General features: G+C 42.8%; 3 protein-coding genes across 4 annotated transcripts in view; 1 reads left to right on the forward strand and 2 right to left on the reverse strand.

Annotated features, from left to right (window-relative positions):
- Positions 1–370: 370 nt before the first annotated feature.
- sqstm1 (sequestosome 1) lies at positions 371–4,243 on the forward strand. Its single transcript, XM_017473617.3, has 8 exons — positions 371–721; positions 1,594–1,689; positions 1,895–2,211; positions 2,357–2,543; positions 2,667–2,744; positions 2,870–3,042; positions 3,168–3,369; positions 3,583–4,243. The coding sequence occupies exons 1-8, from the start codon at positions 553–555 to the stop codon at positions 3,741–3,743; spliced, it is 1,383 nt and encodes a 460-aa protein (XP_017329106.1). The 5' UTR covers positions 371–552; the 3' UTR covers positions 3,744–4,243.
- On the reverse strand, positions 4,213–9,975 carry mrnip (MRN complex interacting protein). 2 transcript variants are annotated; one of them, XM_017473618.3, is made up of 7 exons: positions 8,889–9,975; positions 6,996–7,055; positions 6,807–6,913; positions 6,637–6,706; positions 5,842–5,972; positions 5,514–5,622; positions 4,213–4,968 (listed from the first exon to the last, which is right to left on the reverse strand). In XM_017473618.3, exons 1-7 carry the CDS (start codon positions 8,946–8,948, stop codon positions 4,375–4,377), a joined length of 1,131 nt encoding a protein of 376 aa, XP_017329107.1. In that variant the 5' UTR covers positions 8,949–9,975; the 3' UTR covers positions 4,213–4,374. The 2 variants fall into 2 exon arrangements, with proteins under 2 accessions (XP_017329107.1, XP_053538013.1); XM_053682038.1 differs by having other exon boundaries at positions 4,638–5,015.
- Positions 9,976–10,105: 130 nt separating this feature from the next.
- The window catches only part of tcirg1b (T cell immune regulator 1, ATPase H+ transporting V0 subunit a3b), a 12,948-nt gene continuing 9,511 nt past the window's right edge, over positions 10,106–13,542 (reverse strand). The window contains exons 14-20 of the mRNA XM_017473613.3: positions 13,119–13,237; positions 12,803–13,016; positions 12,053–12,172; positions 11,679–11,765; positions 11,355–11,475; positions 11,037–11,208; positions 10,106–10,895 (exon numbers count right to left, since the gene is read on the reverse strand). Of these exons, the coding sequence (XP_017329102.1) occupies positions 10,796–10,895; positions 11,037–11,208; positions 11,355–11,475; positions 11,679–11,765; positions 12,053–12,172; positions 12,803–13,016; positions 13,119–13,237 (933 nt within the window). The 3' untranslated portion in view covers positions 10,106–10,795. The remainder of the gene's footprint in view (positions 10,896–11,036; positions 11,209–11,354; positions 11,476–11,678; positions 11,766–12,052; positions 12,173–12,802; positions 13,017–13,118; positions 13,238–13,542) is intronic.

Raw genomic sequence — 13,542 nt, forward strand, 5'->3', positions numbered from 1 at the left:
CCCCCCCCACCCCCCCACCCCCCAGTAAATCTAAAGATCATTGTGGACGACTAAGTATTTGTTCTAGAAGGTTCTTCCACTTGGTTTCTACATAATAACACAAGATTACAGTGTTTACAGAGACGTAGTGTGATAATAGCCATGGGAATTCCCCTATTGGGAAAAAAAATGCTGTGTCATTCCTCGGCCTTCTCATCTCCCCCTTTACTGGGCCCCACCCTCATGTTATTGTTGTTGCCTCTCGGAGCATGCGCAGTGTACCTCAAGTCAGATTCATCATAAGGCTAGACGCACTTGACCACGCCCCTTCGCTCTTCCCGACCGTTCCCATTGGCTGCTCAGTTGTATAAATATTCTAGAAGGTAACACAGCGGAATTGTACACAGTGCTCAAGGAAGTCAGCTGATCCGTGTTTGGGGTTGGTTTTTTTTGTCCTTCCTTTCCGCGCCCTCCCCCCACTTCTTCTCTTGTTTATTACTAAGGACGCAATTTCTGCTGCGCAACACACGCCAGAGCCCGAATTTCTAACTAATAACCGAAGAAGACGCCAACATGTCGGTGACCGTGAAGGCTTACCTGCTCGGGAAAGATGACTGTCATAAGGAGATCCGTCGCTTCGCAGTCGATCAGGACGTCTCGACAAGTTTCGAGTACTTGAGTCGTAAGGTGGTGGATGTTTTCGCAAACCTCCGCAATGTCGCCTTCCAGATGTACTACAGAGGTAAGTTTTATTCTATGGAGCTCAGAATGGAGAAGAAACACGCCTGTAATATTAATGGCCAGTGCCAATACTTTTGCACATCCTAATGTTTATTAGGCTATAGTTATTAGGCTGTAATTATTCCATGCCATGCCTTGTTGAAGGGTTCAACATCATATCTCTCTCTCCATGGCATCTTGAGCTCATTAACTAAACCAATAAATATGTTTCACTCTCAGAAGAAGAAGGGAAAAAAAATAGTACCTGTAATGTAATGTAATGTAATGTAATGTAATATGCACCTTTCACATGGAAAGGTGTACCACCCCAAAGTCAAGGAAAGGTACAGAGAGTACTCATTATTTCAGAATAAACTAGGACATTAACAGCAGAGTAACTTTTTATTATTATTATTTATTTAAAATTCTGCCTCATGTAGTTAAGTTATAGTGATTTTATTGTTTATGATTACACCATCATCCAATTTTGTAATCTGAGCCTGGCACAAAAATGGTGCCCGGACTTGTTCTCCAGCATACTTCCCCAGCATTACCCGTGTGCTTAACTCCAGCTTAAGGGATAAAAACCGAACTAAATTAAATAATACTTGTCATCTACCCGAGCATGTTTCTAGGTCTCTGGTTAATGAATAGTGAAGAATTCAGCTCAACACGACAGACTTTTCGGTGTTGAACGTAGTTAGAACCTGACGTAGCGGTTTCATTACAGAAAATGGAGGAGATGTACTTTTTATAGAGTTCAGACTGAAGGATGGTCGAACACCGTATTAATATCGAAAGCAGTCGTTCTGTATAAATATGTTGGTACAAAACACAGAATCGTTGCCATTACAAAGCCAGGTACTGAGTGTTCTCTGTCTGTCTTGTTTGTAGATGAGGATGGAGACATGATTGCTTTCTCTACTGATGATGAGCTCATGATGGGACTGACTATGGTGAAGGACGATACCTTCCGCATTTTCATCAAGGGTAAGATTACACGCGCGATCGGATATCCTGAAGCTGTATGTCAGATACACGGCGACGTATAGACTGTGGTTTTACGTGTGAACTTCCTGTCTGGGGGGGGAAAATGCCGCATCATCGTTCAGAGTAATGGAAGTTAAGTATCTCGGGAGCCGACAGGGTCTTTAACCGAGCACTAAGATTGTTCTTTTGTATGTTATACTTTCAGAAAAAAAGGAGCACAAGCGTGACTTCCCACATCATATGGATCAAGGGTTCCCCTTCCACACTGCTCCAGGACCACATCACATGGGTCCTCCAGGACACCCTCATATGGGTCCACACCATATGGGTCCACCTTTTCACCACCAACCCATGGTTCACCCCGGTGTGACTTGTGATGGTTGTGAGGGACAAGTGGTTGGGACCCGATTCAAGTGCACCACGTGCCCTGATTATGACCTGTGCTGCACCTGCCAGGCCAAGGGCCTCCACAAGGAACATGCTCTCCTGCCCATTTTTCACCCCATGGCCAATATGCACGAGGTGAGCTCCAGCCAGGAAAAGGTCCACAGTTTTTTGTTTCGAGTTGTTATGGTCTAAGTCAATTATGGTTTACTTAATGTTTTAAGCTTGGTTTAAGTGTCTTTAAAAAAAAATTAAAAAATAAATAAATAATTTCTTTACTCAGTGGTTTCCTCGTGGCAAATTTTGGCGCAAGATGAGGCACTGCATGTGGGCCCAGGCTCAGAACCAGGCTCAAAACCAGGCCCAGGCTCAAAACCAGGCTCCGGCTCAGAACCAGGCCCAGTCCGGACCATCTGGATGCCAGCCAGGCTCCCAGCAGGCTAACTCGCAGGAAGGCCAAGCTCAAAATGGTAACCTTGCACAGTACCATACATCAATCTGTACTCAAATACCACATGATAAACTAGCTGCTGTACTTTTTCTTTGACATCCCACATGCAGTTGTACCTGAAACACATTTCCTCCCCCCACAGGCACCTCATCTGCTCAGGCCAATATGGAGTACCTGAAGAACATTGGAGAGGGTGTGGCTGCCTTGCTCAGCCCCCTTGGTAGGTACCTTGCTAGACACCATATTATACAACCAAATGTTGACGCAAGGCGTTCTTGTATGGATTACGTGCTTTAACAAATAGTGAAAATATATATTTGCTTAAACAAATCAGCCATTCCACAGGTATCGACGTGGACATTGATGTAGAGCACGAGGGCAAGAAGGCCAAAGTGACACCATCTCCTTCTGCATCGAGTGGACCTCCTAGTGGCCGGAGCGATGGTAGCCCTGGAGGCCTTTCCAAGGGTGCAGATGGAGGTCCAAGCAGTGTAGGGAGTACCAACGGGGGACCGAAGGTAACTAAATAAGATACGACAACCAACCATGCCGTTATATCCAACGTCCTCGTAAAAAGCTGGTCACGTTAATGGTTGGATGACTCGATCGTGAAAATAAACTCTCAAAATGTACGGTCTTGCAGGATCAGAAAGACCAAAATAACGATGAAGAGTGGACCCATCTGAGCTCAAAGGAGGTGGACCCGTCCACAGGCGAGCTCCAGTCGCTGAGGATGGAGGTGGATGGAGCAAACGAGAACCCTGCTCCACTCAGCCACAGCTCCACCCTTAACCCAGGCCCCAGTGGTTTACGTGAGGCTGCCCTCTATCCACACCTGCCTCAAGGTAAATGCAGAAAGCTGTACTGGACAATTCTGGCAGAGATTAATAAGCGCTAACCAGCAGTGAAAAACAAGCTTCCACTAAACCACATACCATAATAAGTAGTAATGATATCATGTGCCAGTTTCCACTTTCAGTACACCTAGTTTTTCCCCAGCACCACACACCCATCATCATACTCCCAAACTAATCCGTCCTCGAAACGTCCTTTTTCAGACGCTGACCCTCGGCTGGTGGAGTCTCTGTCCCAGATGCTCTCCATGGGCTTCACAGATGAAGGTGGTTGGCTGACCAGGCTGCTCCACACCAAGAACTTCGACATAGGGGCTGCTCTGGACACCATCCAGTACGCCAAATCCCCAGGCCAACGGAAGTGACGCACAAGGCCCAAAATAAATAAATAATGGGGGTTGCGTTTAAGTAATCATTTTGAAAACCCCATGCTAACCCATTTAATCATCTCTTGTCTTTTCTAAACCTAACAAATTTTCGTTCATAATGCTGACATACATACATACATATAACTCAGGCATTTTAAATAATACAGATTTCTATTTTATTCAACTTTGAGACCCTACATAAAAATGAACATGGAATTTAACATAAAGCTCATGTCCGACTGCAGTCACACGGTCGTAGATTGGCTCCATCACTTCACATATAGCACAAAATAATTTACATTTCATTTCCAAACTTTAAGAAGTGTCTAAATGTATCTATTCCTACTCATTACAGTGGTAGTTTGTTTTATTCTGTAAGGAAAATCAAAAGGAGTATATTTGTTAGTCGGAATGGGAAAAAAAAAATGGTTATATTCTATACTTTTACACACTTTCCTGCCTTGTCTGTCAAATAAATTGTCTGCAAATATCTCAAACCGTGTGGATTTATTCGAAAGAATGTATATCGTGTCACTTTTTTTTTTTTTTTAACATTACAAGGCTGGTCACGATCGCAGAATGCTATTTGTCCATTTCTACTGTAAAGTACACCACCAATAGTGAAGGATTAATACGTGTCGTCAAAGTCCTCATTTGTATGGAATAATGTGTTAAAAGAAAGGGCGGGACACGGTCTTTTAGCGGTAGGTAGTGGCTTGTGAGAGCCAACAGGTCTTGATGTGATGTTTGGACTGCTAGGCAGTTCGTACACATTTCCAGCCCTACATTTCTCCACACTGAACACCTTCGCCACCAGAGCTCCTTCGCTCCCACCACTGCTCATACGGCTTCCGGCGTTTTGAAGTGGAACCTCGTCCTCGTCGTCTTCGACGCAGACGGACGGGAGAAATCGGGCCCACTTGGAGTCGTTGGCTTGCGGTTTAGATTGGGTGGGATGCTGATGAAAGGATGATGTCGCAAAGAAACTGCTTAAGGGAACCGAGGGCTTAAGAGACATTGTGCTTAACTCTGCAGAAGACTGCTTATCTGCTCCAGCGGAGGACTGGGAACCATTATATGCGCTAATGTGTTCCGAGCCCAGTGATGCAGCCGGAGAACAACAAAGAGCATCAGTTCTCTGGCTTGTACTGGTGCGTGGGAATCCTTTTGAAGAGTGCGATACCAGAGGCGACGGTTTGACGGTGTCGCCATGCCGACGAGGCTGCGATAATATGAAGGAGCAATATGAAAACATGCGAGACAAGCGTACTTTTATCCAAAGAGGGTTGACCAAGGGAGAGAGAAACAAACAAAAATTTTTTTTTTTAAATCACACCTTTCAGTTAGGGTAAATCCCGAATTACTAATCCGAGATGAAATCCGTAAGACGCTTTACAAACGTTTACTCTAGTAGTATAATTATCGACTTTTCATTTTTACAGAAAAATCTAATCTAATAAACCTCATCAATTATAGCGTATTGCCCGGATTGGGTGAACATGTTTAATTTTATATTTAGTAGTTAGTTTTGGGAGTCCTATGAACTCTTGTATTTTCGCCTGTGTAACCTAAATCCAAAAGCATTAAGAATTAGTCCATTAGTGCTATTGTTTAATGCAGGGCCAAACAAAATGAGAGAAAAGTTTCTTCAGTAGCATCTGCTTTCCTTCAGAATCCTAACACCGCTTTTATGAGGAGATGAGCTGAAACACAATCTGAAAATAAAAACTTTTTTTCTTTTTTTTTTTTTAAAAAAAGACGAGATACCTGAGACGGCAGTCGCATAGCCCCACAACGAGCAGCGTCCGCGTCCTCATCTCCACCGGCAGTACCGCGTCCACGAGCATCCCCTGAAGTACTGCTTTTCTTCCTTTTTCTGCGGAGATAATGACAGCAGCAGATGTCTGACATCAAATCACTGATCTCATCATCCAGACGAGACAGATGTTTAACTCCTAGCCAAATCAGACAGCCATATGGCCCGGTTTACTGGTAATGCTTTTCCCAAAGCATGTTTTCTTCCTTTTTTGATAAATTCATTGTGCTTTAACGTGGAAAAAACCAACAACAACAGCAGCAGAGCCATTGTTCTAACCTGATGTTACGCTGACGGCACTGCTCCGTGTCTGTGTAAACGTTCTCTTCTTCCTCCTGATGCTCATCATCACCTTCTGGCCCATTCTCTCCCCGGTCCACATATTTACTCCAGCGGCTTACGACCCGTGTCTGACCCGTGCACAGAGGTGGTACATACAACAATACCATTGTATCAAACAAAAACAAACCAGACAAGAGGTTCAAAGTGGCAAAATACTTTGGGGTGGGAGAGCGGCCGGGGGGGGGGATTGGGGTATGCCATGTCAATTTTTCAAGATTGAGTAGCTAGATCAAGATGAACACTGTTCGGGTTAAACTATACTACAGAGACACCTTCTGTACCTGCATCTGGAGCTAATACGCCATCTTTGGCATCGTGACTAATGATGCATTTGCATGTAAAAGGCACACCAACGCGGTCTCGAACCAAATCAAAGCTGACAACGGAGAAACAGATACCCAAAGGTCAAAGTGTCATTGAGAAGCGTTTGTATTACATGGTTGGACAAAAAAGAAAAGAAGAAGAAGCAGCAAGTACGACCTTTTAATCTAATCTCGTCAGTAGTGCACGTGATACGAGTCAGAGATTGCGCAATTTCTGTTTGGATAAAGGAACTGTTCGGGCGAGTCCGAACTTTGTCACCAAATGGAAAACGTTGCGCGTCTGTTCAAGGACCCGAATTAATAACATCGCATTGGAGCGATGAAAAGTTTTACTGTTAATCTGGGTACTAGTTTTTGGTTATCCAATGGGCACGTTGGTGAAAATGTCCAGGTACAGAACGTGCCTGACCTTCTGCTCCAAATTTTGAGTCTCATCTCCAGGGCCGACTTCGACGCCGCACTCCTCCTCCTCCTCCTCCCTTTGAAAACAGGAGACGGTCACAAAAGATTGACGCGAGTTATTTTATACTCTGCGGACGTTAAGAGAAATAGAAGCACGGTAACATAACGGGAACGTACCACCGAGTCCGGGCTCTTTCGGTTTCCACCTCTAGCAGTTCTCCGCGCAACGAATTCAGTTTCTGTACGTGGCGTCTGCAGTCCGCACCGGTTCCTCTGCCGTATTCCTGCAACAAAACAAATACCGAGCCAGAGGAACGTGACAAAAGCCTCGTCTGAATGGATGAAATGAAATGAAAGAGACTTTACCTTGATAAGCGACTGTTTCTCCCCACACAGCTTGCAGCTCCATTTTTTGCTCTTCTTGACCTGAAGTACAATAAGATTACAGCTTAGCGAATAGACAACAGGAATTAGGCTTTTAGTCTTGGAGCTTCTACGCTACCTGCTGGAGGTAATCCACAATATTATGGGCTAAAGAAGATAAGTTGGTATCATGTTTAATAACACCATGATTGCATTTTTGTAGGGTCACACACAGTCTTCTACGAAATAGCCGTCATCGTGGCTCAGGTTGCGTAACACGCAAAAGGTCTTAAGCGACCTAAATTAATTATATCCTTCTGTATATAAATACATTTTGCCTCATACCGTATGCTCGTGTCTTCTGCATCACTGATTCAGCAGAAAAGACCGCAATGAAGATTTCAGAATGTTCTGTATTTTATACAGAATTCGTTATTTCAGCAAAAGTAACGTGAGGAATAAACCAGATAAATATGGAATGAAGGCTGTCAGGTTTTTCCTGCTGAAACTGAGGTAAAGTGTTGGACAACCAAGCTCTCCAAAACCAAAACTGTAGCAGGTTTGTCCCCCAAGATGCTTGGAAAAACTTACCAGCCAATTTCATTTTGAAACCGTGTAGCTAAGAGAACGCAAAGGGTGGTCACTCCTAAGAATATTTGGCGAACCAATTATGAAATGAACTGTTTCTACATATACATATTTAACAACCTAAAGTAAGGTGAGATATATATATATATATATATATATATATATATATATATATATATATATATATATATATATATATATATATATATATATATATATATATATATATAGTTATATAGTTATATAGTTATATAATAATATCAAAGTAAAGTGAGAGTAAAGTAATGCAAAATTAACCTTGTACTGTAGACAGTACAAGACTGCCAATTTTGAGACTTTATCGTTAAAGATTTGCTGAGTTTTTTAGTGACGTTAATTCAACAATGGGCGTAGCAAGAAATCTAGCAACTTGTTGAGCATGTTATGGACGGTCTTGAACTCTATATGGCTTTCCAGGGCACACCACAGCTACTGTTATACAAGTTGAGAGAGCAGGTTCAGTCTAACCCTTACCATCAGTGTCTAAAGCCAGACTGGTTCCCAACGACCAATCGCTGTTCCCTGTCACCGTTTCCCAACGACCAATCTCTGATCACCACTGTTTCCCAACAACCAGTCACTGATCACATCTGTTCGTCCCACCCTCGCACTTCATCATTTTAAACACTTTCCTTGGAGATATACTAAAAGCGAGTACCCATTTCCTTCATGACTACTCAATGTCACTGCTTCTTTTGGTTTGCGTTCTAGAAAGTGTAGTATTTTGTAAAAAGCGTAAAAGTTTAGTTTCTGGTGCCATGACCAAATACGACTTTATTTCTTTCTATAAAAAAAAAAGATAATCTGTTATCTTCTATCTGATAAGGCTCTACTCTATGTGAAAATCTTCTTACTCTAATTTGTCATTTGAAATTAAAAAAAGCCAGTGATCAGGCTGAATAAATTTGTATGCAAAATAGCCTGTGACGTCGACTAGCGACTTCCTGAGCGGACTACTGTCCCCTGAAATGAAGCAGCAGTGGCTGTAGAGGGCGCTGTAATGCAGTTTAACACAATGATTTAATGAAACGACACAATTGAGATTTAAACTACATTATCCTGCATGGCACCTAAAATTCACCCTTGTCTTAAATCATAAGCACTTTTCTGAGCGCCTAATGATTAACATTTGATTAATAACAGACATATTTCTTTTAAGGAAGGAACAAATCAGACACCAGCCAGTTAGTTTAGCATGCGAGCTAACCTCTGTTTATGTTCATTTATAAAATAAAGAGTAAGTGTTTTAAGAAGAATTAACGCGTTTACCTGTTGTACTTGAAATGTCCGACAAGAAAAGCACCTCAATACATGAAACTCTTGTACCATCCTGGTATTAACTTCTTCTAATCAGACGAAAACCAGAACTCTTGTTGGGTTGTTCTTGTTTTTTTGTTTTTTTATAGTGTTTGGTATTGTCAACTCTTCCGGCATTTGTAAATCGCGCGGGACGGAATGCGTCATTACGCCGTTACGTCATCACGCCGTTACGTCATCGGCACGACGCACTGATGTTTAATGAACTCGACAAGCTTCTGTATCTCTACCACACAGTCATTGATATCTAACAGTTTGGCTTAAAAAACAAAAAACATTTACATTATAAATCACGCTGTTGCATATTCATGTAACAAGCAAAAAATAATTCTATATTTTGGTAAATAAACACGTCACAAGACAAAATACACCTCACATAAATCACAAAAACGTTTTCCTACTTGTCCAGACATTGAAATCCATCCATCCATCCATCCATCCATCTTCTACACCGCTTATACTTCAGGGTCGCGGGGAACCTGGAGCCTATCCCAGGGAGCATCGGGCACAAGGCGGGGTACACCCTGGACAGGGTACCAACCTATCATATACACGTTCATACACCCATTCATTCACTACGGACATTTCAGACATGCCAATCAGTCTACCGTGCATGTCTTTGGACTGGGGGAGGAAACCGGAGTACCCGGAGGAAACTCCCGCAGCACGGGGAGAGCATACAAACTCCGCACACACAGGGCCCCAGCGGGACTCAAACCTCGGACCCTGGAGGTGTCTTTAAAACACATTAAAAATACAGACTTCTGAATATATCCCCCCTTTTTTTTTATTAATAATCACCTCTTTCATCTTTACATTACATTAGGATTTGATTGTGTGTGTGTGGTTGTCTGAGAGTGAGAATCATGTGTTTATTTATTTTTCACACCAAATTGTTGAGGCGCCCCGGGCGCCCCACTGCTCTAGGTGGTGTTTTGGGGCCAGTTATTGGAAAAACTAATTTAATAAGTGACTAGATTGTTACATATTGTTTTCAATGGGTGAAAGAGAAATACCGGACCATCCTTGTAATTCCTTATGAGAAAGAATTATTCGAATACATGTTTTGCAGGAAACAATGAGAACAAATACATGTTTGAATTAGAAGAAGGCTGGGGAGACCCACCCACAGAAATACACACACACACACACACACACACACACACACGCACAAATATGATAAGTTTTATTGACTGTGTATTAACTCGTATTGCAGCGTTACATGTCTCAGTTCTAAATCATATCTCATCGGTAAAGCAAGTAATTAAAAAGACTTTACATGCAGGACATTAAGACAGTTGTTAATTTATATAAAAACACATAGCAAGAAGCAAACCTCTGGCCCAAATTACTCCCTTTGATTCATCTGAATTTTTAAATTCATTCATTTACATTATTGGAGTTTAAAAAAAAAAAAATTCTGACGTTTAACCTCTCACACACACACACACACACACACACACACACACACACGAACAGTCTTTCCCATGGATAAAATCTCCCTGAGTTACATTTTGTATCTGAATGAACTCTGTGGAATGCATCGTGTATAATATCAGGTCCCTTAACGATACGATCTTGTTTATTATGAAAGGTATGTGGTGCTGTAACTCGAACCGAATCCTTTAAAGCGTTCTAAGTAACCCTAAAACCGATTTCAGATCAAGGTTAAAAAAAAAAAAAAAGGGACCATCGTGAAGACTGACCCGAAGGAAAAGGAGCTTCTTCAGCATGAACCCCGAGACGACATGGATAAATTAAACGATACCGTTTTGAAATGTCTGGATTTAAAAAAAAAAAAAAAAAAAAAAAAAAAAAAAAAAAAAAAAAACCACACATCGCGCAGGCACAAAATGATTTCAAGCAGAATCAGTTGATGAGAAGCTGATTAAGGAGGCGAATGCAAACGGACTGAGCTTGTATCCTGCGCCGCTGTAGAACTTGTTCTGAAACTCGACCCTGGTGGAAAAAAATAGAGATGTGTTACTTGTGAGAATGAACAGAGGGATTCTAAACATATACGTGCTCAAGACAAAAACAGTCCGCGCTGTAAACTACTGTCGGAGTGGACGAGTGTGTGCGCGTGGCGCTCTCTCTCACCAGTGAAGTCGAAGGGCGTGCAGGAAAGCCGACAGACCTTCCATGATGAGAAGGATAGAGACCGTCAGGATGGCGAAAAAAGCAAATATGAATACCATGATTACACTTCCCACGTAGCTAGTGCTGGAGAAGGACTTGCGCATCACCATCACCCAAAGCACTTCGGACAGCTCTGTAAAAACACAGTCAAAACACGATCCTCGTGAACATTACAATAGCTGGTAACCTGGGACTTTAAATACTGTTCCAAGTAAGAGATGCTGACTGTGACGGTAGGAGTTACCACACACACACACACACACACACACACACACTCACGAGCATGAGCCAGACTGAGGGCCCACAGACGCAAGTAAGAGGCAGTGTTGGAGATGCAGCCCAGGCAGTACTCTATGGTGTGGATGGCCTGGTGCATGAAAACATTGGCGCCGTCAAACTCCTGTTCAACACACAAAAAAAATCAATAACAGATAGAAGAGATCGTATGAGTAAAATCAACATATACAGACATCGTGTAATTAAACAATCACGAGCCCCTACGCTATTTTCATACCGTCTAATCTCAACTTAACTGCTGTTGTCTGCCATTTCCTTCGTCATGCTTTTAAAAATAAATAAATAAATAGAAATTCCATAACTCGCCTCCTCGGCTTCTTCCGGTTTCGCCTCGACATCGTCCTGCTGGGCATTTATCGTGCCGTTTTCTGCGAGTAGAGGACGCCGCTCACCCTGTAGAACAACGGGGCACGTTAAAACGCGAGCGCACGTATAACCAGGCGTCTAGTTCTCTTATGCTCGAGACCATGAGGCTCCTGGCAAAAGCTTCGTCATCCTCCGCTTCTTCAGATCTTTTCCTCATGGAAAGGTTTGATGTCTTGTTGCAGTGTACATCCATACTCAATTTTTAACATTTAAAAATGAATGAAGAAATTCCATCATGTGCATTGTGTGTGTGTGTGTGTGTGTGTGTGTGTGTGTGCAAACTTTTGCCCTGAACTGTAAAGTCATACACAAACCCTTAAAGCAGCCTGGCGTTTCTTCTTCCTGAAGGCGATGTACTCGTGAATGGGCTTTCCCAGCAGCAGCACAGGAACGGAACACACCGCCAGAACCACCAGAACCTTCTGCACCGTCATCTACAGAGAGAACGGAGACGCTGGAAGGCTGTTCCACACGATTTAAGCAGTCTGACTGTCTCGAATGATTACCGTGCGTCAATATTACGGTCATTATAACTACTCCTAAATACAAGTCTGACCCCAAACCTAGTCTTAAAGGATTGGCCAGTAAATGATATGACAGCTCTCCACAAATTCGCATGATGTCAGTGGTTTGGAGTAAAACTGCTCAGTTAAATATACGGTTTTGAAAACGTATACATAATTACGCGTCCAAAGTAGACCAGATGAAAGATATTGACACTGTCCGTTAATAATACAGCGTGTATATATATACGGTGGACATGCAAAGAAATGGTGTAGAGCAAAGAGCTAAGGCGATATTTGGTGTGACGAGCCCTGGCTTTAAAACGAAAACGTTTTTAAAAGTAGTCTCGGGTAGAATCGGTGCAGTTTTATAAGGAGATGAGCTGTAGGCTTTACTGAGCGTCTTCCAGAACCAGCCACGGTTCTTCTGGAGACTTCTGACTGCCGCACTCGCTTCCTATTTTCTTTATACGTCAGTAAATACGTACGTCGCCATCATGTGCTTCGAAATATACGTTCCGTTTTGTCTCGCCGTGCCCGTAGGAGACGCCTCTCACAAACCTGGCCGCTGTAGAGTTCTTGATTGTCTTTGTTCTCCGTGAACAGGAACATATCGATGAAGTGGATGAGAATACTGGGCGCTTTGTCCGAGTGCATAGGACCGTAAACGACCCACTTAAAAATCACCATGAAGATCAGGTAACCGAACAAACACAGCATGAAACACAACTCGGGAATCAGCACCAGGAACACGCTGCTTATCTCCCCGAAGTGTCTGCGGAGGGAAAGACAGAGGGAAACAGACACACCCACGCTGTAGTCACAGGAAGTCACGGCACAGGTTATAAAGGAACGTTAAACAAACACGGATCCTCACATAAAGTTGAACAACGACAGACAGACTCCGAACGTCATGTGGACGATTCCGATAATCACCGACATCTTCATCTTATAGGAGTTCAGGAACGTCAGGTGGTTATTAGCCATCCCCCAGATCTGAAGATAAAAGAGATGATCGATTTTCACGGTTTAAACACGGTCACGTCGCCCGGTCATTAAAAACGATAGACCAGGGACGTCGGAGTAAAGAAATGGAAGTGTTTCAGGGTGCGGTAAAGTTAAGGGATTTAAAAAAAAAAAAGTTCTAAACTGTAAAATACGCAGCTCAACCCGAAACGCCACGGGATACCGATACCTTCCTGCAACGCTGTTAGAAATGGCGGAGCTGTATTCGATAGGCGCAAGAACGGCACAGAAACCGAAATAAATATAAGGTCTAATAAATGAACACATTTTTAAAG

The sequence above is a fragment of the Ictalurus punctatus genome, chromosome 8, assembly GCF_001660625.3.
Source record: "Ictalurus punctatus breed USDA103 chromosome 8, Coco_2.0, whole genome shotgun sequence".
NCBI lineage: Eukaryota > Metazoa > Chordata > Actinopteri > Siluriformes > Ictaluridae > Ictalurus > Ictalurus punctatus.